Genomic DNA, 24,006 nt, shown 5'->3' on the forward strand with positions numbered 1-24,006 from the left:
TTGGTTTTCTCGATTCTGTTTTCTCGATTCTTGTGTATTCTCTTTAATCAACAACATGGCCTCTTCCAACTCTTTACTTCCTCCTGAAACCTCTCGACGTTCCGCTCGTGCTAGCCCTCGCCGAAAAGATCCCGGCTTTATATCGACTCCTGGAGACTCTCGCACTGCTTTAAGTCGCCCGGCAAACGAAATCACCATCAACTCTGACAATGATGATGATGATTACGCGGCCAACGATGAAGACGAAGAAGAGGAAGAACCCCCTCTATCTCCAACACCCACACCGACTCATTCAAAACAAAAAACTAATCAAAAAAAAAAGATACTTCAAGTTCAACTACTAAGAAAAGAAAGAACACAAGCTCAGCTCGAACACAGAACAAGAAAAGCCGAGTACCTGCGGTTAAAGTAAGGACATGTTTTTCATATCATATCTGTTTGATGATATAGTTGATAAGCTAAAGTTCCTTTGGTATAGAACTTCAATCATCCCATTGATCTTGATGTTGATCAAGTCACCGAAGATGAAGGCCACTCGACATCCTTTAGAAAAACGGTATCCGATGACGTCAAAGCCCTCTTGTCATACTTCAAGGAACCCGAGTTCATCCCAGGCGAAGAGGTAAGTGTTTGATTATCTCTCTTGTAATTCGATTGTTGCTTATTAATCATTATATCCAATGATTTCAACAATCGATTTCTGTGTAGGCTACTGGAATCAAAAGAAAGTTTAAATGTAAGTGGTGTAATGGTACTTTTACTCGCGGTGACGATGGGAATTCCAATTTGTATGGACATCGAGATGGTTACAAGAAGAGGAAGCCCTGTGCTAGAAGAGCAAGGGCCATCCAAGCCAAGGTCGATCTGCCTCCCACTTGGAAAGATATACATGAACCGGTCGAGGTTTCAATCAACCCCAGTAATACAATCCAGTCTTTTCTATCGGCTTTGACATTTAGTGTCGAATTGTTAAATGTCGTATTAGTGATTTGGATCCTACGGCATGCGCTACCTTGGATTCGTTTCATGGACCCAACGTTACGAGCCGCATTCAAACTTGGGAATCGAGCTGCTCAACTTCGATCTCCAAAGTGGGCAGCCTCAACTGCAAAGGATCTTTTCTATTCCCTCTATAATGTGGTGATAACTCGAATCCAGGTGAGAGTTTGTGTTTTAAAATTATATATCAGTACTGATTCTTTAGTTTCTTGTTATGTAGAATAACTCAAGCATGTTTTCATTGGCTCATGATGGATGGACGACAAAGGGAAATCGAATGGCTTTTATTGGTGTGATGGTTAACTATATCGATGACAACTGGAGTTACCAAACAGTTCACCTCACATTGAAACTCGTCACTTGGCATCACTGTGGCGATCTTTTAGCCCGACCCGTAGCTCGGCATCTCATACGACATGGCCTACATAAAAAGGTATTCTTGAAGTGTCTTCTACTCGTTTCTTTTCTTTTACTCGTTTCTGACCTTTATTCCCATAGATGATTGGACAAACTACAGATTCTGGGTCCTCTAATGGGCCAATGGCACGCGAAATGGCGCGTTTATTCAGCGAGTGCGACTCCCCCGTGGATTGGTCACCCGAAAAGAGCCATGTCAGATGCTTCTGTCATAAGCTGGCTCTGATGGTGAGTCACGGGCTCAAAACTCTTGATGTCAGCGCAGGACATACCAAACCCACCACCAAACCGGGTTTGGTTGTACCCATCCCCACGATTCGAGTGAACGATGACGATGTGGACTTCATTGATTCTGACGAGTCGGACGAGGACCAAGGCTCTTTGGTACCCGAATCAAGTGAAACCGATGGCCTGTCTGAAGAACCTTCAGATCTTATCATGCAATCGGCTGACATTGTGGCACGTAGTGTTCATAAGGTGAGCTTGACTTAACAGGTTTGACCTTATAATCTTTTGAGCTAATCGAACCGTTCTTATGTGTGACATCAGGTTGATAAACTTATACAGCTGACTTGCTCAAGTTCATCTAGAAGAAATTACTTTGCCAAGAAAGCAAAAGAACAAGGCATTAAAACACTTACGGTTGGTTACGGTGTGAGATGGAATGTTAAAGCGGACAGTCGTCGCAGGGCTTGTAATGGAAAAGATGTAAGTTTAATTGTTTCTTTCATTCATATCACAAATCCATTACTGACGTGGATTATTTATTCACAGATCCTAAACTCGATGACTTCCATGGATCGGAAGACGAATAAATATTACCGCGGTCTTTCCCTAATTGATGAGGAATGGGAAGCCGTGGAGGCGTTGAACCCAGTCCTTGAGGTGAGTCTTGATTAGGTAGGTATTATACAAAGATGATCAATCTAATTATCTTTGTTTGATTAGGTATTTGAAGATGCTACGTTTCGTATGCAGGGGGACTTTTCGTCAGGTTGTGAGGTCCTTGCCGAGTATCTGCGTATCAAGAAAAAACTGGAAATGCTTAAAGAAGAGACGATATATCCTAGTATCTTGAATGCTATCAATGAAATGCTCGCCTGGCTTAAGAAATATCAGGAAGAGACATTGCAAACTGAAATCATTATTATCGCAACAATCCTCAACCCACGACGTCGCTTGAAGTTTTTTCAAGATTTCTATCCGGCTGCAAGTGTCTCAGCTCAAGACGTGATGAATAAAGTTTTCCAAGAACGGCTGTCTAAATGGACTCCAGAAGATCCTCAACCTCCTCCTGATACTCATGAGTCAACTGCACCTAATGTAGCCGATGAGTTCGATATGTTTGCCGCAGCTTCCGATAACTTACCGGCTTCGAGTTCTCATGACCATGAGCTGGCGGACTACCTATCTGGAAAGTTTGGTATAGCACCTGAAGAGATGCCTTTAGACTGGTGGAAGGTGAGTTTCGTCTTGTCTCAATTGTCACATTTTCTTACACTATTCTTACACGTTTGTAAACGTTAAAACAGAAACACACGAAAGATTTTCCCTTGCTTGCCTCAATGGCAAGGGACTACTTATCAATTTCAGCAACAACCTGCTGTGTCGAACGGTCTTTCTCTTCGGCTGCGGACGTTGCAGCCCCTGGTCAAGGTTCCATCCTTCCCACCACAATCACCCGGAAAGTAGGATGCAGGGAATGGATCAAGCAGGGCATTGTACCCACTGATAAATTTGAAGATGCTGTGAAGTACTTGAAAGAGTATGAGGGAGAAGGAAAAAAGGGTAAGAAGATACCCAGAAAAAATTAGTATTTTCGTGCTTTTTATGATATTCTTCTGTTTTGTGGCCTTTCTCTCTCATCTTTTAATGTTTTCTGATCTATTGTCTCTCAAGAGTCATGCTAGTATTTTACTTCTCTTCTTGTCTCTCGTTAAGGTGTCTTTATCATATATTTTTTTGTTTTTTTTCAATATTTTCAATGAATTAGGCCGCAATGACCGAAATCTGGCCTTGAGATAGGCATCGCGGTACACTTCATTACGGCACATCCGTACCAAAGTGAGCATTCCGCTATGGTGCTACCCCATAACGTTACGGAACGGTTGAAAATTAATACGGTCGACCGTAACGTTATGGGTTTTACATAACGTTACGGCGGATTACGTTGAGATCCGAGCGTTGCCTGGACTCTCCATCACATCAATACCCATCACAACCACGGTCCAATGGAAGCCCTCATGGTGAACGCCACATCAATCACAAGCAACAACATACAGTCGTTTTAAAATCGCTTGTCAAATTTCGATTTTTGAGCTCGAGGATCAGCCACAGCGGTTGGCCTAATCGAGCGGTTGATTTTTTTTTTTTTTTTTAAGCTTTTCATTATGGAGAACCAAGAGAGGTTGAGACTCGTACCCCGAGTTATATCTGTGGACGAGTCACACGGGGTTCAGGGTACGAGTCTTTGGGGCTGCTGAGCTGCCTCACCGATCAGAATCCGCATCTCAGCTCCGATCTCACCACCACCACATCGATCTCACCACCAATACTCACCACCGATTACATCTAACAGCGCTCCAATCTCACCACCACATTGATCTCAGCTCCGATCTCACCACCGATACTCGACACTCTGCAAGCCAAGGGTTAGGCGCTTGACTGGTGCAAGCACGATCCCTCGGTGACCCTTTGATTTGCCAAACTGGTGTTGGAAATCATCTGGTTGGCTCTCAGCTCCAATCTCACCACCACCACATCAATCTCATCACCGATACTCACTACCACATCCAATCTCACCACCGATCAATGCCTTTTGTAAAATACTCCCCCTCACTCAAAATCATTGCTGTTCAACTTCTCCTTCAAGGCAAAACCAAAGACGAAGTTCGTGATACTGTCGATCAAAACATTCATCACCGCAGTTTCAACCGATGGATGGATATTTATGAGAACACTAGGCAAGTCATCCGCGACCCCGACGAGTATGAGAAATGTGGGCGTCCAACAGTGCTTTCGGACAAGGATCGGGAGTTCATTCAGGGGTTGGTTGCCGATGAACCTCAGCTATTTCTGGATGAGATCCGTGTACAGATCTTTGATGCCCAAGGTGTCCTTCCATGTCTTGAAACTGTTCACAATGAGCTCAACCGCCGCCTCGAAATCACCCTCAAGAAAGCTCACACCTCTCATATTCGCAAGGATTTTTATAAAAGAGCCTGCTGGATTGCCGACATGGATTTTGTGCCTGCTGAATATCTTGTCTTCACTGGTATGCAGTATTCCTATTTTTTCCCTTTATGCTTTTCAGATCTATCACATGACTGAACTTTCTTTTGCTTTGTTTATTTTCTCTCCTCCTCTTTTGATAACCTGTGACTTCAGATGAGAGTGCCATATGTGAACGGGATCTAATGCGGGTTTTTGGAAGATCTGAAAAAGGCGAAAAAGTGACCCGCTGGATCAAGCGTAGCAATCCAAAGCGTTACTCTCTTCTCCCTGCAATTGGCTTAAATGGGATTCTAGCCATGACTGTTCGTGATGGTACCATGGATCGACATCGATTTGAACAATTTTTGGAGTTCATGCTGGTAATTTCTTTCTAAAGTTTCATTCATTCTCAGAATATTGTACTGATATCTTGTGTAATTATTGTAGCTTCCTCAAATGAATGCTTATCCTGGCATCAACAGTATCCTGGTGATGGATAATGCCCCAATTCATTGTGGTGGTTGAGTTGCGGCGCTTTGTGCAGATCGAGGTTAGTGTTTGGTCCAATCTTTGACTATAACAATGTACTGACATTGTTACAAATGTCTTAATCTTAATGTGATGGGTCTAGGTGTTAGGTTAATGTATTTACCACCGTACTGTCCTGAACTGAACCCTATCGAGCCGTGCTTTTATATCATTAAGTCTGCCTTCAGAAGAAACATGATTCTGGAAGAATCGAATGAGGATCCTATTTGGCTCATACGTGACCAGGCTTTTAATAGCCTGACTCCTTCATTGTTGGCAAAACTCTATCATGGTTGTGGCTATGATTTACCCCGGGTGTTTTATCATTATTATAATCGGTGATTTTAAGTGTGATAGGTTACCAAAAGTCCTAACCCTTTTTTATTTTTTGTCTTTTTTTATATTCTTAAAAGTGTTGGTTACTCTTTTTTTCTATTTGAAAACTAGAAAGAAAAAAACAGAATAGAAACTTTATTTCCTTCCTTGTTTATAATAAAATAATAAAATTTGATCTTTTTTCACTGTTTTTTTTGAGTTTGTTACAAGAACTAATCATCCCTTTCAATGGTCATCTCATCAAGTCTGAATGTGACTTTTGATTGTTAAACTCACCCTCAAACCATATGTTTGTGGTTCTTATTTTTTTCGTCTCTGGTTTGTAATATAATGAAACAAGTCTGAATGTTATTTTTGATTGTTAAACTCTTGAGTTGTGATGAATGTGAAACGTTTGTTTCAAAGCACCTTTCTCAGTTAAGGTCTGACATCTCAAACAAAATTCATACAACTAAGGATAAAGGCAGATAGAGAGATCTAAGGCATACAAACAAAGTCAAAGCACACAAAGATCAAACATGATTGGAAGTGTATACCATACAGATTGAATACTACAATTCACGCTAAAAGTGTGTTGTGTCTCTTCTTTTACAACTTGTTTGAACTAAAGATAAAGGCAGGAAGAGCAATCTAACAAGGTCAAAGCACACAAAGATCGAACATGATTGGATTAGCTTGAAATGATTCACATCATCCTTTACATGAAAAGAATCAAGAGAAACATACCAGTCATTCACTCCTTGAGACGAAGGAACTCATCAAAACGTGTAACATTATCCATAAGCTTGCTAATGATACCAACATTAAACGAAGCATCCAAACGTTCAAGGTGTTCAAACTTGATTGTTCCTGAACTGAATTGATGATAATCGGTGATGTCACAGTTAGTGAGAAATAAGAGGATAACAGGGTTGGTGATCTTCACAAAATCGAGATATTTGGACATCTCAGCCGAAGGACGATCCAAAGCCGATTCCGTATATTTCCATAATCATAGTCTTCTGGAGGTTCTACAAAGCCATAGCGTTGTCTAGGAGGAGCTCTAGCAAGTGCTGCTGGCTTGACAGTCATCAATAAATCGCTTGGGGGGCTGGTAAGACTGACCCCATGGATTGCTGGATCATGCTGTAGAAAGAAACAACATTCAGTGTTGTACTAATCAATGATGGATGAAGTAAATATTCTTTTGCACTTACAATAGCTCTTGCCCATCTGTTTACACGGTCCGGAGTAAGCAAGACATAACGAGTCTTGTCTGTAGGAAGGATCCATACAGGAATCAAGCGGTCGATTCTAGAGTCAGGTTTACCCATCGATGTAATCTTCGCAATGGTGATGTCTTCTTCACCTGCGTCGTCGTCATCGCCAAGTTGCCTGTCTAGAAGTTGACCATCTGCACCTGGTATCCCTCGGACTGCTCGGTCTAGCATATTATCCTTGAATTGAGAATGAATGTCAGTCAAAAAATGTTTGAGAAAAAAAAAGAAAAACTAAACTCACTTCTTGGGCGCGTTCAGCCTCACTTATTGGTTTCTCCATCTTCATACATACACCAGCTTTTTTACCAGGGAAATCGCAAACCTTCTTGACCCATGTATCAAAATCAGCTTGATCGTTGAGAGGATGAAACTTATTCTTGAGATAGGTAGGCACTGTTGCAATCCAGCATGTCCACTTGATTCCAAGAGGATGGGTCGGAGCAAGACTGTCAGCCAAGATCATTGCACCTATGCCTGCCCGTTCTTGATCGCAAGCTTTGATTATATTGGTTTTGAATACTTCATATGTTGTTACAGTTGGGATCACTTCGACCAGGATGGGATGTTTGTTTGAAAACCCTTTCCAGGTGAACTTTGCGGTGGTTCCTTTCTTACAGAAGACCTGGAACTCAGCATTACATTCAAAAAGCACAACCTCGTCGTTGTCGTTCTAAAGCGTCAAAGCGTATGTATGATCAGTCCAAATCACATGTAGAATATGTTGATGGTACACAATGACTTACAATACCATCCATCTCGTCCATCTGAGCTGTTAGATGTAATCGGTGGTGAGTATTGGTGGTGAGATCGATGTGGTGGTGGTGAGATCGGAGCTGAGATGCGGATTCTGATCGGTGAGGCAGCTCAGCAGCCCCAAAGACTCGTACCCTGAACCCGTGTGACTCGTCCACAGATATAACTCGGGGTACGAGTCTCAACCTCTCTTGGTTCTCCATAATGAAAAGCTTAAAAAAAAAAAAAAATCAACCGCTCGATTTGGCCAACCGCTGTGGCTGATCCTCGAGCTCAAAAATCGAAATTTGACAAGCGATTTTAAAACGACTGTAAGTCAAGCTTCACATTTGATGTTCAACCATTGGATTTGTCTGTTGGATTTTTCTGACAACAACACAATATCTAGATCACACCAGCCCCCATTCCCTCTACTTCATCCCCTAGCATTCACTCACAGCTTTTGTCCATCACGAACCAGATTCTGTCCATGACGGATGTCCAACAACAGCAGATAGTGACATCGATCAACAGACTTCTGCAATTGGTCCGTAACGTCCCTCAACAACAGTATAAAGAAGCTGCAAAAACCGATACCAACACAGTCAGTATCATCTCTCTCAAACCCTCCTTAACTCAACAAACTAACTCGTCCTCACCTGCAAATAGGACCTTGCTATCGAGCTGTTGAATGACATGCACCACTTTGCAACGGGTCTTAATACTAAAATTTGCAGGGGGGAATGGTAGCCACATGCACAGCCCCCAATCACAAGTCACTGGCAGGCCAGTGCCTCCCACCGACCCTAGCAAGTTATGAGCAAGTTATGAGAAAGTTATGAAATGGATATCAAATGGATAACATCCATCGATTGAGAATTTGTTGAGAAGTGGTTGGGAGACCACCAAAATTTGTTGAGAAGTGGTTGGGAGACCACCAAAATTGGGTTGATGTCATACAGCATCATAAACCTGTACAAACCTGCTCCTGTATTTCCCCACCAAGAATATATAGTTTATTAACCTTTGTGACATAAATTGACTGAGTTATTGAGGTTTGAAAAAAAAACACGGACAAAAAATACTATTTTTGTACTATACCTAAGAATTGATTCTGGAATATCTTCCAGCTTCATCAATATACATACACAGAAAAATTGATATTCTTTTTGAAAACATGTTTCTCCACATTTTTGTCCCCTAAAGCCTTCCTGTACGGGCAGTATTTCCACATGTAATTCTTGAATGTGTCTGCAAGTTTGATTTTCTGAAGTTCTTTGCCCCAATAAAAATTTTGAGGCAACATATTGCCAAAAATCATTCTGAATTTGATTGATATACATGTAGATGGTATTTGTCAAAAATTTCTGCCATAAACTTTGCCATATTCTGCCTAGAAACAAAGAATCAATCAAATTGTTGACTGCTCATGTACACACCACAATTACATATAGAAATACTGCCCGTACAGGAAGGCTTTAGGGGACAAAAATGTGGAGAAAAATGTTTTCAAAAAGAATATCAATTTTTCTGTGTATGTATATTGATGAAGCTGGAAGATATTCCAGAATCAATTCTGAGGTATAGTACAAAAATAGTATTTTTTGTCCGTGATTTTTTTTTCAAACCTCAATAACTCAGTCAATTTATGTCACAAAGGTTAATAAACTATATATTCTTGGTGGGGAAATACAGGAGCAGGTTTGTACAGGTTTATGATGCTGTATGACATCATCTCAATTTTGGTGGTATGACATATTTTGCTGGTAACTGACCCAAAACATCTTGATAGCAGATGGATGTTATGCTGAAAACAAATTGAAGTTTTGTTGAAAACAGTTTGGAGACATTGGATGTACTGGCCTGCCAGTGACCAGTAGTTGGGGGCTGTGATGCGCCAATCACTGATTTGCGCAGGACCTGCACAAGCGGCTGCTCCTCTGGCCGCCCCAGAGTACACGTCTGCAAATGTGAATAAAGTGTGAGGGAGATTTGCCATGGAGTTAAGTTGACATTGGGACCCCTGAGGATCGGAGCACTCGCATGATCCAGCAGTTTGAAATGTCCATGGACCGAGTAGCCCGGTTCTCCACACAGAGGCACCCCAAGGTAACCCAGAACCATGCGGGCGATTGGGGTTGGAGTAATAATGATCAATTGTCGTTTTGATGTGGACGGCGCAGGTTTGAAGATTGTGTTGTCGGCTGGTGATCAAAGGGAGTATGTTGTAATCCATGATTATTTTGTCCACAGATAGCGGGATTGAACCGATGTTGAGATGACCAGTTTCTTCTAAAAAGTGGGCAACCGCAACATCACAGTCAATGACTTTGGGTTCAACGTCGTGCAGCGGTTGGCGTATGTATTGGTTGCAATAAGAACTTCGCATGTAGTTGTTAGAATATTTGTGGCCGGGTTTTGCAATCTTGTATTTATCGTCCACATTTGGGGTTTGTGGTCCCTTGTTTCCTGTAAAACAACACGGTGGGTCATTGACCAGTGGGTGGCAGTCAGATGATTGGGGGACTTACTGGCAGGAGTTCAATCATAAGGCTTTGGCGCCGGACCAGCCATTTCTTTGTTGCGATAGGGGGCCATTCAGATGTTCACGAATCAAAAATTCTTAGTAATAATCCGAGTAGATGAACTCGTGGTGAATGGGGAAGGAAGGAGTATTGAAAAGAGGAGTGCACAATCCGAACAAAAAAGGACAGATGATGATGAGCCTGAGCCTGTCAATCCTCATCATCATCCTTGAGAGATTGAGCGCCTGAAACCCGTCAGTGCGCTCAAGATGCGAGGGAGGGATGAAGGAGAGAAAATGAAGAGAAAATGAGCCACTGACTCGCAAGCTTGGTAGTCCTGGGGTGCATGGTGAAGTTTGGAACAAACTGAACTCAGCATCTAGGTGTATCAAATCCTTGAGACACTCTGGAGGTCAGTCATGTGAAAGGGCTGACCTGTGACATTTGTTTAGGGTAGCCGTGAGACATATACATACATACAACAAGCATAAGCTTAACTAAGCCCCTCACAAGCGCGTTCACCGCGCTCTTGAAGAGGGGCTTACATCGGACTTGCAATTTCTGGCGTGTGAGCTCCAAGAATTAAGTCCCCTTATGTTGTTTTTCTTACTTCTCCGCTTCACCTCACCGTAGAAAATGCAAAGCTTCTGGTATGTCTTTCTTTAGGATATGGTACATATTTTGGTATCACACACATTGGTGTAAACTGAAAAGAAGGGCTCTGAATTTGTGATGTAACATTAGGGATTTGGTGCGTTGAAATTTCATATGTGGTGTTTTAGGTGGTCTTAGGCCATTTAGAGCATCCACAGCCGTGCCGTAAATTTGTATCATATGGAGCGCCGCACGGATTGTTTAGGCAAGTGTTTGAGGCATAAATTTTAAACAATGCACAGCCGTGGTGTCATACAGTACGGCTTGTAGCATATTTTGTGAAGTGAGTTATGGGTTAAATGATCATTGAGGGAGATATTCTGCAGGGAGTGCGGTCGTGGAAGTGGGAGTTATGGGAGAAGCGAGGTACAGATGAATTTAGGGAGCGAGCCAAAATAGAACATATTTGGCCTATTTTGGCTCGCACGGAGGGAATTCCCTTAGCTACGTGAAAATTTAGGGCATCAGCTGTGGATGATTTTGCCCTAAATTTCCGTAGGACACGGTTTACGCCACACGGCTGTGGATGCTCTTACAAGAGGACCTAAGGGCCATTTTTGGTGCTTTTAACAAATTGCTCAAGCTGTGCAGGTCTGTCTTTTGCTCATGAAACTCATATGAGGTTGTGTACCATTTCATGAAGAAGGACATACTCGAAGTATTGCATTTTCTACGGTGAGGTGAAGCGGAGACGTGAAGAAAACAACATAAGAAGACATAATTCTTGGAGCTCACATGCCAGAAATCGCGAGTCCGATGTAAGCCCCTCTTCGAGGGCGCGGCGAACGCGCTCGTGAGGGGCTTAGTTAAGCTTGCAACAATCATTAGCTGTCTGAAGCCATTAATGTGTGCTGAATCCATTATACGTTCAGGGATAGATCAAAATCAATACCGCAGAAATTCAATCAAGAATTGTCAGTGTGATTTGGGTCTCATCGTGAAAGAATGTTTTGAACTAACATGTATCTGATTGTTGTTTGTCTGTACGTAGGAACCCAACCCAATCAAGGTTGAAACACGATCTGACAATGAGGCCGTCCCAATTGACAGAGGGCCTGTGCCGTTATCCAAGCCTGCTAAGCAACTTCTTGACAAACGTCCGCACCGACTCTCATTAGGACGAGAGCACCTAGTGGCCACTCCTCCTCCAGTTCCATCACACTTTTTGGAGGCTGGTATACCTGGGTGGCTTGTGGACTCCACGGTTGTCAAGTCTTCCCAAAAATTAAATTCTTTGACGTCAAACGCCTTGCATAACAAACACCGGTGTCTATCACCCAAGCACGGCCCAAGCAATTTGTCTTCAACTTCACACTTGGAGGAACGCTCACGGTGGTGGGCTCGCTACGCCCCTAACCAATTGGCTCCGCATCTGGGCCCTAGGCACTACAAGAACAAGGAATATTGCGAACAGAAATGGGCTGACTTAGATACACATAACCCAAGCCCCATACCCCAGGCGACTTCCTAATCATTTGTAAATCCGTTTCTTGACATGGATTTACGAGACAAACCACCAAAGGTACAATCTTCGGAGGGAAAAGAGGTGCCTCCTATTAAGTTTGGCTATGAACTAGGACTGGCCTTGTATAAAGCCAACCAGGAAGCTTTGTAATTCCCACTGAGTATGTTCAATATTATTATGGTGGTATGAATATTGATATTGATGTGGTACTTGTCATTCCTTTGTTCTGGACTTCAGTCGTCGGCCTGGTGTTGAGGTCACTGACAGTAGCTGCAGGAATGGCCAGGGTCAATTTGAGGTCAAGGACAAAGGTATTTGAGGAACATTGAAGGGTAAGACTTAGATATCGTGATTCAGTCAAAGGGTTAGGATAGGGTTTGGGTACCAAGTTACAAGTCCGTTGTATCTTTTGGTTGTATCAATCTAATATACTTTGACTGGAATGACATGCCACAGATAATCATACATTTCAGAGAGTTATTGCTGTCTGTGAGGTCAATCCAGATGTGAGCACGCACCAGATGCTTGTATGGGTTAATCTCAATTGTGCAAGAATTTTTTTAATATGTTGTTTTGTTTATACAATTGAGAAGGCGCACGGAAGAAGTATGTCTCCAAGGCAAGAGCCTCATCACGAGGCTCAATATAACCCTGATGGTATGTGTACTTTGGGACATGTGTTGCATCACTGTAAAAGTGTAAACATTATTCATTTGTAATATTTACATCTCTTTGGGCAACATGGATTGAATATCGGCCATTTTCAATGTCATCTATCCAATCCGGGACCTGTTTGTCGGTTAGTCCTTTGACTCCTAAGGCCAGAATGTTCAGTCACACAGGAATCCTCGGCTTGTCAAACCACTAACTGTATGCCTTGGAACAGCCGGCGTGCAATAGTATCATGTGGATTGGGTGTCTTGGGGAATACATTGTGTTTGGGGCCCTGGGGTGGATTGGGTAAGTTCTTGCCTGGAAAGGTTTAGATTGGGCCAAATGACTGATGAGTCTCAATTCTTATCATCAGATCCACCCAACCTTTTGAGTGTGAGTGTGGCTTACATATCTCATTGTTCAAAAGGTTGGTGAGCTTGGTCCTCAATACCTCCTGCTTGGACTTGACAGTGGTGCTTGGCATACTGGTTTGTGTGATTTCAGTGGAGTTGATCTGGGTGGCGGTCAATCTGATGGCAAAATCCTTTGCTAGGTGGTGTATACGCTTGGCATCCTCTGCAAATCGAGGGCAAGTTGTATATTCCGGGTTTCACATGGGGTCATCTAGCTTTGACTTGGGATTCCAACTGGCCACAAGGAGGTGTGAATGGATTCCAAAGTGTTTGAATATACTTTGTAACTAATTTCAAATGCAAGATTGGAATAATATAAGTGCATGTTGATGTTGGTAAAAATTGGTCATTAGAGACGCACCTGGTTGGCTACTTTTCCTATCTCTTTGCGACCCCGTTTTTCGATGACAGCAATTGAATTAGCTATGGTTTGGCCAAGGACTCCGCTCTGGAGGTGTTTAAAGACCTTGTCCAGATTGACATGTTTGCTAAAAAATCCCATATACGTTGTGTGCTCTGCGTCGGTGAGGCGCTCTTCATCTGGTACTGGAGTTACCTCGCTTGCAAAATGGGCCAAGGCTAGACGCTTGAAAAGTTGGGGTTGGAATGTCTCTTTCTTGTCCTCTTCAAGTTCAGTCCATCTTCGACCGACTTGGTTATGTTTGGCAAAACCGTCAGGTTGTTTTCCTGCAGGCACTATGGTTCATCAGTGGTTGGTTTTGTGCGTTAGCTTCATTTCTTTACATTGTTTGAGATGGGAAGCTGGACCTCTCAGATGAATACGCACTTGATATGTCAACAGTGTTTTCTTGGCTGTAGCACAGCCAGGTTGTGTAGCCGTTTTGTTCACAAGCCACAGGGCCTTCAAAACTGTGGTCAGGGGATGGGAGAGATTTTTCAATCATGATAAGAGAAGTGAGGGAGGTGGAAGGCGCAGTGGTTATACTCACAGTGTAGATTTGACGGTAGTGAGGGAGGTATTGCCGACCAAAGATAGGCTGAGCTTTTCAATTGTGTAGTACCCTTGAAGGGCCTGTGCCTCTGCTAGGACTGCTGATGGTAGTTGATTCTGGGTTTTACAATCGGGGTCGTTGAGCATTCTCTCAAGAGCGGGCTGTCCAAGTTGTTGGCCAAGCGTTGAGTAGTTGTAGATAGTCAATTTCTCGTTGGTAGGCTGGCAAGACGGAATAGGATCAGTGGTATGGGTGGCTTGGGGGCTGGGCGCTGATGCTGATGACTGAGTGTTTGTTGGAGGAGGAGAGCCTTCTAGATCCTCCGGTTTGTTGTTGTTGTTGCCCAAGTCACTAGGCACATAATTGTCTTGACCAGTTCTGTCACCAGAATTGTCTGCAGTGGGGGATGCCTTCTTCTTGGTGGTCGATGTCAATGCTTTGCGATTGCAAGATGGCTGTGTTTTTCTAGTGGAGCGAACAACACGTGAACGCTTGCGTGGTGGCATGGTGATGAGGGTGGGTTGGGGTGTGGTTATGATTTTTGTTGATTAAGTGGTGTGGTGAGTGACAAGGGAGGTGGATGGTGTGGTGTTGGTTGGCAGAGGTGCGCCAGTCAAATGGGGAGTACGGTGGGGTACCGATGGTGAGCAACCTCCGTCCGGGGGGTTATGGTGGACTTGTATGGTGCAGACAGCCTGGTGAGCTGGTGTGGAATGGTGAGATTAGGGGGGGGCATACCTGCTGTGGTGAGAATGGTGAGCTGATGTGGAATGATGAGATTGTGGTGAGATTGTGGTGTGCATGGTGAGAATGCCTTGGCACTGGTAAAGATGTGGTGAGGCAGGTGGGAATGTGGTGAGCGTGGTGCAGCTGTGGTAAGCCTGGTGAGCCTGGTGAGGCTGGTGGGTTTGAAAAACTCGGTGGGGGTAGCTGCTCAGTGACGGACTTAGCAAAAAAAACCTCAGAAAGATCTAGCTCTAGCTCTAGAATTAGATCTTGGGCAAAAATCAGACTCTATCCAGAGATAGATTCTTTTGCTTCACTGGATACACAACGCGTAACCACCAGCCAAATTTTTTGCGTGATTTAGTGCGCTGCACTGCGTAGCAGCGCACTCGCAGTGCCTGTTTTATTTGTTGCGGTGTACCGCAACACAAGTTTTTTATGTGGTGAGGTCATTGCGGAAATTTGCAACGCAATGGCCAAAATCAGGGTATTGTGCCATGTATTGCGGTAGATTAAATAAGGGATGAGGGGGACCATGGCGTGGGCATTGGTGAGCAGTCGATGAGGATGCTTTTAGCTTGGTGACAAGCCACACCAAGCTAAAAGCTACCCCTGGATTCCACATGCCGTTCTTTCGGATCGAGACAAGCTCAAAGCAGACTGCTGAGACATACCATCAGCAAGGGGCTGAAAAAAGAAACATCTTGATTTGAAAAACAATCAGAATCACAGGTTCACTTGATTCTTTCTTCCCACCTTGATTATTTCTGATCCACCGTCTTTTTTCTTTCTGTGCCTCTATCTTTTTTCAAATCTGTCAACACTCCTTTCTGCACTTCTCCATTACCTTTCAGAGTCATGACTTCTCGCTATAAATTTAACCGGGTGCGGCCGCTGCGGCAAACCTCAAAGCAGCAAACCGAGCCCGTGCTGAGGCTTCAGCCGCCAAATCTTCTCCATCATTGCTACATCCCCTATCACCGTCTGGAAGCCGGAGCCTTCGTCCGCGTAGCCCACAGGCAACTCGAACGGCTCCAGGTTTTGTGGCCCAGCCACGCGACTCTCGCCTTGCTGTCGCGTCTCCTCTTCGCCAAAATCCAGTTGAGGTTATCGACGAAGACCCTACAAGTGACGAAGGGGGAGATCTTTCATCAGATGAAAGATCTTCATCTGCGGACTCCGCCGCTTCACGATCAGGCAAGCAAAAAAAGAAGCAAAGGAAGTTGTCCAAAAGCACAAAAGGAAAAGGTCGAGCGAAAAGTCAAAAGAAGGTGATTAATTTTTTTTCCCTTACCTGTATGTCATGTCCAGTTTAATCAACCTTTTTTTTTACGTTCAGCGTTCCAAAGTCCCACAGGCGCTTGTTCCAAATGTCGATAACGATTCCGACATCGAGATGATCATCAACCCCGAAAAGAAACGACCTGGACAAAGCAAACAAACTGCCCAAGACACCGATGAGCTCTTTTCATACTTCGATGATCCTATATGGGACCCTGCAAATGTACGTGAGGTTGAAGATCTATATGAAATGAAAAGTAACTGACTTTTCTTTTGTATGTCTTTCTCTATCATTTCATTTGTAACTCACTTTCCCACCTATCCTTTTGGATCTCAGCCCGACGACACCGAGAAAAAGTTGTTTCCGTGTTTGTGGTGTGGTAAGCGCTATCGCGACGGCGAAACAAATCATTTCAATTTGAAAGGCCACCGAGATGGTGGGGTAGGTCGTAAACCCTGCCTTTCCCGAGACAAAGCGATCTCGGCTGGGGTTAAATTACCACCAACCCATCGCGAGAAACTCGAAGCGAAGGCAGCTGAAGACTCCAAAGGTCCGAAGGCATCACTCCTCGATGTCTTCTTGGAAATTCCGAAGTTCACCGTTCGGTTGTTGAACTGCATGCTTGTTCTGTGGCTAGTCAGACAAGCACTGCCTTGGAATCGAATGGCCGACCCATTCCTCATAGCTGCCTTTCAATTCACCAATCCATCGGTGGTTTTGTACACTCCTGCTTGGGCAGCAAGAGAAGCGATGAAGATCTACGAAGGTATACATAATGATGTGATACAAAGGTTAAAGGTAAGTTTTTTTGTTTGTTCCATTCGAATCTTTCTAATTTGATATGATTTATGTAGAACCTACCAGGCAAATTTTGCTTGATCCATGACGTATGGACAACCAAGCATGGACGCCGAGCCTTCATTGGCGTTTCCGTCTCGTACATTGATGAGAACTGGAAGTTCCATGTTCACCACTTGACTCTCAAGCTGGTGGCTTGGAATCATTACGGCGCTCTCCTCGCTCGCCCGGTAGGTCGGTTTCTCATCAGACACGGGCTGCACAAAAAGATGAGTTTTTTGTTTGATGATTTCCGTTTGATTCCAAAGCTAACTTTGTGTTTCGTGATAGCCACATGGTCGCTCAAACCACCGACTCCGGGGGCACAAACAACCTCACTGCAAAGGAACTCCAGGAGATGTTCATGTCAGCGGACGAATCAGTGTACTGGGACTCCAGCCGTCATCAGATCCGATGCTATGCTCACAAGCTAGCATTGGCTGTGAAGGCAGGGCTGGCAAGTCTCAGAGTCCGATCCGGCGCCTCTAAGCCAACTGCTCCCAGAGGACGGAAGCTATGTTTACTTTTACCCGATTTGCCCAAATCCAACAAGCCCCCAGTGATTGTCTTGAATGATGGTGAAGATGTAGTTGAAGACGGTGATGAAGACATTGAAGAACCACCTTCGGAAGATAATCAGGATCCATGTGTTGATGAAAGCAACTCTGAAGATGATGATGGAGAATCGGGTGATGAAATCGAAGCTTCCGAAATCGATTCCGGTGACTCTTTCTCAAAAGCAATCCACAAGGTAAGTAGACACTAATACTCCTCATTCGTGGATGATTTTCCCATCTCACACCTTTGCTTTTGACAGTGTTCAAAAGTCAACAAGACTATCTCGAGGAATGGACCGATGATGCAACTGTTCCGTGCTATTGCTAAAGAAGAATCATACACCGGGCCAGGCTTGATTGCAGCCCACGGTCAGCGCTGGAACATATTCTTGGATATGTTGGAGCGTTTGCTTAAGGCTAAGAAGGTACATGAAATCTCTTTATGTGTATAACTTTTTGGGTAATGACTGTGACCATCCTTTTTGCAGATTGTCAATCGCATGTTGAACGAGGATGAAGACAATCTCTTCGATGGTATATTCATCTCTCCAGAGGACTGGAAGATGGTCGAGGCTCTTACCAATGTGCTAAGTGTGCGTAGCTTTTTGTTTCGGGTATCAGAAACCTTATTGATATAGATGTTTGCATGAACAATTCAGATATTTTATTCTTCCACCAAATGCATGGAGGGTGATGCTCCGAACGCTGGATCGGTCTTGTTCCAATATACCACCACTATTCGGGCACTCAAGGCTATTCGATCCAATACTTCATACCACCGGCTGGCCGGTATGATTAGCATCATGTCTCGTCGACTGGAAGATTATCAAGAGGAAGCTCTGCATTGTCATGCGATCATCCTGGCGACCATGCTCAATCCGAAATTTCGCGGGAAATTCTTCGAGAAGTTGTTACCCAATCACAGCGAGTCGGCACACAACATATTGAGAAACGCGTATGAGGTGTTACTCGTAGATCATCCACCCGAGGTATCCTCCACTTCCAAGGTGGCTGAAGCTGATTCTGGAGCGACACCTCAAAACATATTCAAGGAGCAAAACATCTTCGCTTCGCAAAATGCGCCAGAACAACCTGGAGATGCTGAACTTCAAGCCTATCTTTCAGGAAAGTACATGTGCGATGACAATCAAGACATCTTGGATTGGTGGGCTGTAAGTCATTTCCGGTTGTTCTTTCCATCCTTTCGAGCGATATTCCTTTATCCTGACTTGTTTTTGGACCGGCCAGTGTCATGCTCAACATTTTCCGAATTTGGCTTTATTAGCACGTGACTACCTTTGTTGTGTAGGTACGTCATGTGCCTTTGAGCGCACTTTCAGTGCAGCTGCCGATGTCATTACAGCCGATCGAGCTGGTTTAGCTTCGCAAACAATTGAGCGTGCTGTAGGACTATGCGAGTGGCTCAAGAAGCGCTTCACACCACCGGGAGACTATGGAGAGGCTATGCGCATCGCTGAAAAGATTATGGGAAGGCAAAAAAAGGGCAAGAGAAACCTTTAAATATACATTTCATTTTAAAAAAAAGAGTCTTCTGTTATTTTCCTTTAACAACCTCATGTCAATCTGTGACCATCTGTGACTTGTTACTTTGAAATCGAGGCACTTGTCCGGGGCTTTTCATAGCGGTTTTTTTTCGCAAATTCTTGCGCTGCGAGAAAAAAAATTTCGCTGCGCAAAAGTTGTATCTTCCGCATCGAAACCCAAACTTTTTGGGCAGCATTGCGCTCTCAACGAAGCGCAACGTAATGATGCAATTAGTTTTTTTCCGCGCAGCGCAATTTTTCGGTTTTTGCGCTGCTTTTCGTTGCGGTCAGGCGTTGGGATACAATAGGGAAAATTAAAGGAGCACAGGTGTGAGATGGCTAGAAAGCAATTTCAAAGCCACTCTTAACCAACCAAAACTTTTATCAATCTTTTTTCTTTGCAAAAACACAGACCAGTACAAAGTGTTTCTTGAGAACTCCAAAGCTTCACCCATTCAAAAGGCTTACAGGGAAAAGCAATTTGTGCCCCGGGGCTTGTAGTACAAGCCATGCAAACACCCCTTTTGCACCTTTCAAATAACCCCTAGACCTTCTCTTCTGGCAAAAGCTTGCCTGGGTATTGCCTAAACACTCTCGGCTCTGGGCTCAGATCCGTAACAGATCTGTGAAAACCAGAAAACTTGTCCTCTGCCATCTTTGACTCCTTGTGGGAGGCTTCGGAGAGGTGCAAAACCAGTTGGTCAAAATATCACCCAACCCCTCATACAGTGGTTGCTGTATTTAAATCCAGTTATAAACTTAAATTTCAACTTGATTATCTGTTCTTGAATTCCAAGATATAATGAAACAGTAGTGTCAAAACTTTTAGAACATTATTGAAAGCTACTCCTCACTTGACCCAAATCATGCACAGGCAAGGTGGTAGAGCTGGCCACAGGCCAGCTGCAGGGCATGCTTGTCCAGCCCAGAATGAAGCTGGCACACTTGAACTTCAAGCACGGAAAGCTCTCTGTGGAAATCACCAATTTTCTGACAATCTCATCCAGCCACCCAACAAATCCAATTACAGTGAGCTTTGGAAGAAGATCAAACTATGGACAACTGTAACATTTGAACCTCAATTGGTGATGAGAGGACTTAAGGACTTTTCCGTGAATCTGCAGGTTGCAATGATCTCCCCCCACATGTTACACTCCTTCACATCATCATCAGTTGACTGCTGTTGTAGAGAAAGGGATGATGAGCTTGGTTCACTGATTGGTTCTGTTTCAAAAAGTTTTACAAGGGGAAAGCTGATCTTCTACTTCTTGTGTTAAGCAAAGATGTGTCACAAGGTTCTAAGCTCTCTCCCTTTGAACTCTTGATCTGATACATTGGCAATCTTCTGAGGCATACTCAGAGACATGAATACTTCATCAACCAGGGTTGGCTACCTACGTCGACAGTGAGTTAGCAATAACATGCCGTCTATCAATCTCTAGCAGATAAGGAATAAATTGTGTCTGTCTTGTTGTGGTGTGATCACTCCCAAATTTGCACAAAGATATACAGCTGTTTCAAGAACTATTGGTAAATTTCAAGGGAAGGCGTGTCACCAATTTTTAACTGGGTTTTAATCTGAGGTCCAAAACTCAGTTTTTTACGATATCACAGGCCTAAACCTAAATTTGATTCCGTCAAATTTAACCTAATTTAACTCTTCATAGCCTGTCATGTGCTTTCATTCAAAGCTTCCAAGCTTACACTGTTGATTCAACCTAACTTACACTGACCTCAACCAGCCTTCACTCTGGCCACTTTGATTCTTGTTGGTCATTTAGGGTTTTGCTTTGCCTTCCAAAATGTTAAGGTGGGCGAGTGTGAGAGTGGAATTCAACTAGCTTGATGATGGTGGGTGGTGTGTCTCAAAAGGAAAGATTTGGATGGGGTGTTCAATTGAATGCAGACTTGTCCAAACCCATACCTTACACATCTCACCTAAGTATGGCTATATACCCAAAGGTGAACTTCGGTTCTTGATCAATCAAAAGTTTTCTTTCATTCTTCTCATCTGGCTCATTTAATAGGCGGTTTCAACACCGATATCAGCAATATTTCACAAATCGAAGGGCGTGCTTGGACCACCTGAACATCTCTAATGTCAATTGAAGCTTGAAGAGTTGGGAGCGTTTCCTCAACTCACAGCGTAAAACTTGTTTTTGCTGAGCAACACGCGTCAATCCGGTTATGGAATTTAAATTCGATGATGACTGAACCTCATTATAGAATCTCAACTACGTTGACAATGAAACAAGAAATTGCCACGAAGGCACGAAGAGGGATCTCGAGAATTTTTCTGGTGTATCGATGGTTCCTTGTGCATGAGAAAATCATCATCAAATTGCGCAAGTACTCAACTCAGACTCTACAGGTTCTTTGTGCTGTGCCATCCTTCCAGTGCACCAATTCGATTATGGAATCCAAAAGCACAAATGACTGAACCCATGATCAATTCCTATCCACAATCTCAACTTCGATGTCAAAGGAAGGAAGGATGTGCTACAAAGGCATGAAAAGGAATTTCAAGAATCTTTCTACAGTCTAGATGATACTTTGTACTTTAGGTACAAACCTACCAAATGTAATCATGATCGAATCAAAGTTGCTTGAACAGATTTCAAGAATCCTTATCAGCAATACGTTTGTACATAAATTTGACATATGATCTTCACTGAATAAGATTCATTATTCAAAAATGTACAAGTTGTATGGTGGTTTGGATCAGCCTAATGAAATGTATCATCAAAAACTTACATTTGGCAAACACGTCTCACTGAGAGCTCGGAGCATATAGCCAAGCTCAGCCCCACTTGGAAAAGCTTGGCACCCAAAATGAAGATCCGTGGAGTAGAGATCCCATTGCCTCTCGTTAAGCTATAAGTACACGACCAATATAATATGTCTCGGATGACATACCATCTCTTATAGATTCCTCAAGTCACAGTGTCATTGAAATGATTGAGATTAAACAATTCAGATATCCATGGTTCTGAAATCATGACCCAAACTGCACCTCTAGACCAATCAAAATCAAAGTCAATCTAACAGATGAAGAATAGCATTATAAATAATTTAAATAATAGTTCTTTAGAGGTCGCATGTTAGAAGGGGTCGAGGAGGACTAGGAAGACCACATTTTGATGGAAATTGCCCTGAAAAGTGTGGAGGAAGCAAACATCAGAGTCCGAGAAAAAGGAAACAAACTCAAAATCAAAAGAAATTACATACCAAGGTTGACTTCAGAAACTCAGATGGAAGCGTGCCAGTATATTTTGTGTTGGAGTAGTGGGAGCATAGAATCGAGAGGGTTTGGTGGAGGAGCTACTGGACCAAGCTCTGTATCTTTCTTGGTGACAGTAGAAAAACAAAAAAAACTCTCTGAAGATGTTGAGCTTCGCACAAGCCAATTCCCACGATAATAGCCATATGATGAGGGAAGCAAGCTGCTAATTAGGTATCTTTGAATCCCTATTCATTCGGCCACTTCAAAGCATTTGAAAGGAGATGTTGATATATCTTTTGATTACAAATTAGATTGAAGAATAGAAGTAAAGGAGCTCAGAGTGAGGGTATTGAAAGTACTGATTGATTCAAATATCGGCAACGACTCGATACGAATATTCAAAAAGTAAACTCCTACTCATCATCGCAAAACAATAACAACAAGAACACACTTCAAACGAGAGAATGGAATGGTCACAAAACAAGCCATTGAGATAAGGAAATAGATGAAGGAACGCATCGCCTGTCAAGCCACAAGAGATTTGGGAAAGGTCAAAAGGATTAGATCGATCAAAACAAATAATGAATTGGCGCTCAGGAAAGATGAATAGATGACAAATAAAGGCAGAGATAACATACCAAGGTGAAATTGAGTCAAGTTCTTTAAACTTCACATGTTAAAAAAGGTCGAGGAGGACCAGGAAGACCGCAGTTTGAGGGACCTTCACCTAGAAGCAGTTGAAGAGTTTGTTAGACTAGTTTATATAATCATGAGAAAGAAGAACAGTAGGAAAGATAACATACCTAGATCAATTTCAACAAATTCGGCTGGAAGGGTGTTTCGTGGAGTTCGGTTCTTGAGGTGGGGGATTGGAGCATCGAGAGGTTTCGGAAGAGGAGCTACTGGACCGAGTTCGATATCTTTCTCAGGATCAGTCGAACGCTTCTTTGGAAGAGTGTCGTGGCGAGAGTAAAGAATATGAGCATAGAAATAAGCCCAAGGAAGAATGATGTACAATTTTTTAGCGATGAGTTTAAGGATGAACAACTCTGGAACTTTGCGAGGAGAGATCTTGTGAGTGCCAAAAATCAAAAAGATAACAAAGAAGAAGTTCAACGGGAAGTAAACAAAGAGGGTTTTTTGAAAACGAGGACCGAAGATCATTCTAGAAGTTAACTTGGGGAGATTCATGATGACAAAGAAGTTGAAGAGAAGTGGGAAGGATTCGAGAGGTAGTGAAAAAGGTTTTATGGAAAGGATAATCCTGTGGTGGTGGTAGAGAGTTGGGATGGAGAGGAACAGCGATCCGAGAAAGTTGGGATATTTGTATCCGATTCATACAGCTTAGAAGCTGATCCACACGTGACCTCTCTAAGAAATGTTATCACATACTTAGGATGATTATGTTCAAAATGTATTGTAATGTTTCATTTCTCGTGTTCAGTAACCCCATCTTTCCTTTGTGATGGTACTGTATGCTAACAAACCTGCTTTTCTCTATATGTTTGGACAGTATGTCGATCATTCATCGCGGCTCTTGGTATACAACAACCTCTGAGGAAATTCCTAAAGTTTAATTGTTCTCTTTTGCTCAGTGGAAGCAACTCCAAACAACTCGCACTAATATCTCAGGCTGATCCAAACTATAGGCAACATCATGCTTTCTCTTCAATGAAGTGCAAGCTGATG

At 43.2% G+C, this 24,006-nt stretch overlaps 4 protein-coding genes across 4 annotated transcripts; 1 reads left to right on the plus strand and 3 right to left on the minus strand.

The window, feature by feature from the left end:
* Positions 1 to 6,414: 6,414 nt before the first annotated feature.
* On the minus strand, positions 6,415 to 7,708 carry MELLADRAFT_86959 (uncharacterized protein; the record flags this gene model as incomplete). The annotated part of the gene is made up of 4 exons (XM_007403952.1): positions 6,415 to 6,618; positions 6,690 to 6,929; positions 6,994 to 7,422; positions 7,496 to 7,708. The coding sequence occupies 4 exons, from the start codon at positions 7,706 to 7,708 to the stop codon at positions 6,415 to 6,417; spliced, it is 1,086 nt and encodes a 361-aa protein (XP_007404014.1).
* Positions 7,709 to 11,623: 3,915 nt separating this feature from the next.
* On the plus strand, positions 11,624 to 12,134 carry MELLADRAFT_101212 (uncharacterized protein; the record flags this gene model as incomplete). Its single annotated transcript, XM_007403590.1, is given in 2 exon segments — positions 11,624 to 11,635; positions 11,655 to 12,134. 2 exon segments carry the CDS (start codon positions 11,624 to 11,626, stop codon positions 12,132 to 12,134), a joined length of 492 nt encoding a protein of 163 aa, XP_007403652.1.
* Positions 12,135 to 12,668: 534 nt separating this feature from the next.
* On the minus strand, positions 12,669 to 14,654 carry MELLADRAFT_58565 (uncharacterized protein; the record flags this gene model as incomplete). The annotated part of the gene is made up of 7 exons (XM_007403951.1): positions 12,669 to 12,816; positions 12,998 to 13,100; positions 13,191 to 13,358; positions 13,476 to 13,482; positions 13,557 to 13,891; positions 13,983 to 14,065; positions 14,146 to 14,654. 7 exons carry the CDS (start codon positions 14,652 to 14,654, stop codon positions 12,669 to 12,671), a joined length of 1,353 nt encoding a protein of 450 aa, XP_007404013.1.
* A 1,097-nt stretch (positions 14,655 to 15,751) lies between these two features.
* On the minus strand, positions 15,752 to 16,266 carry MELLADRAFT_101214 (uncharacterized protein; the record flags this gene model as incomplete). Its single annotated transcript, XM_007403950.1, has 2 exons — positions 15,752 to 16,059; positions 16,230 to 16,266. The coding sequence occupies 2 exons, from the start codon at positions 16,264 to 16,266 to the stop codon at positions 15,752 to 15,754; spliced, it is 345 nt and encodes a 114-aa protein (XP_007404012.1).
* Between the last annotated feature and the right edge of the window lie 7,740 nt (positions 16,267 to 24,006).

The sequence above is a fragment of the Melampsora larici-populina genome (assembly GCF_000204055.1).
Source record: "Melampsora larici-populina 98AG31 unplaced genomic scaffold MELLAscaffold_1, whole genome shotgun sequence".
Lineage (NCBI taxonomy): Eukaryota > Fungi > Basidiomycota > Pucciniomycetes > Pucciniales > Melampsoraceae > Melampsora > Melampsora laricis-populina.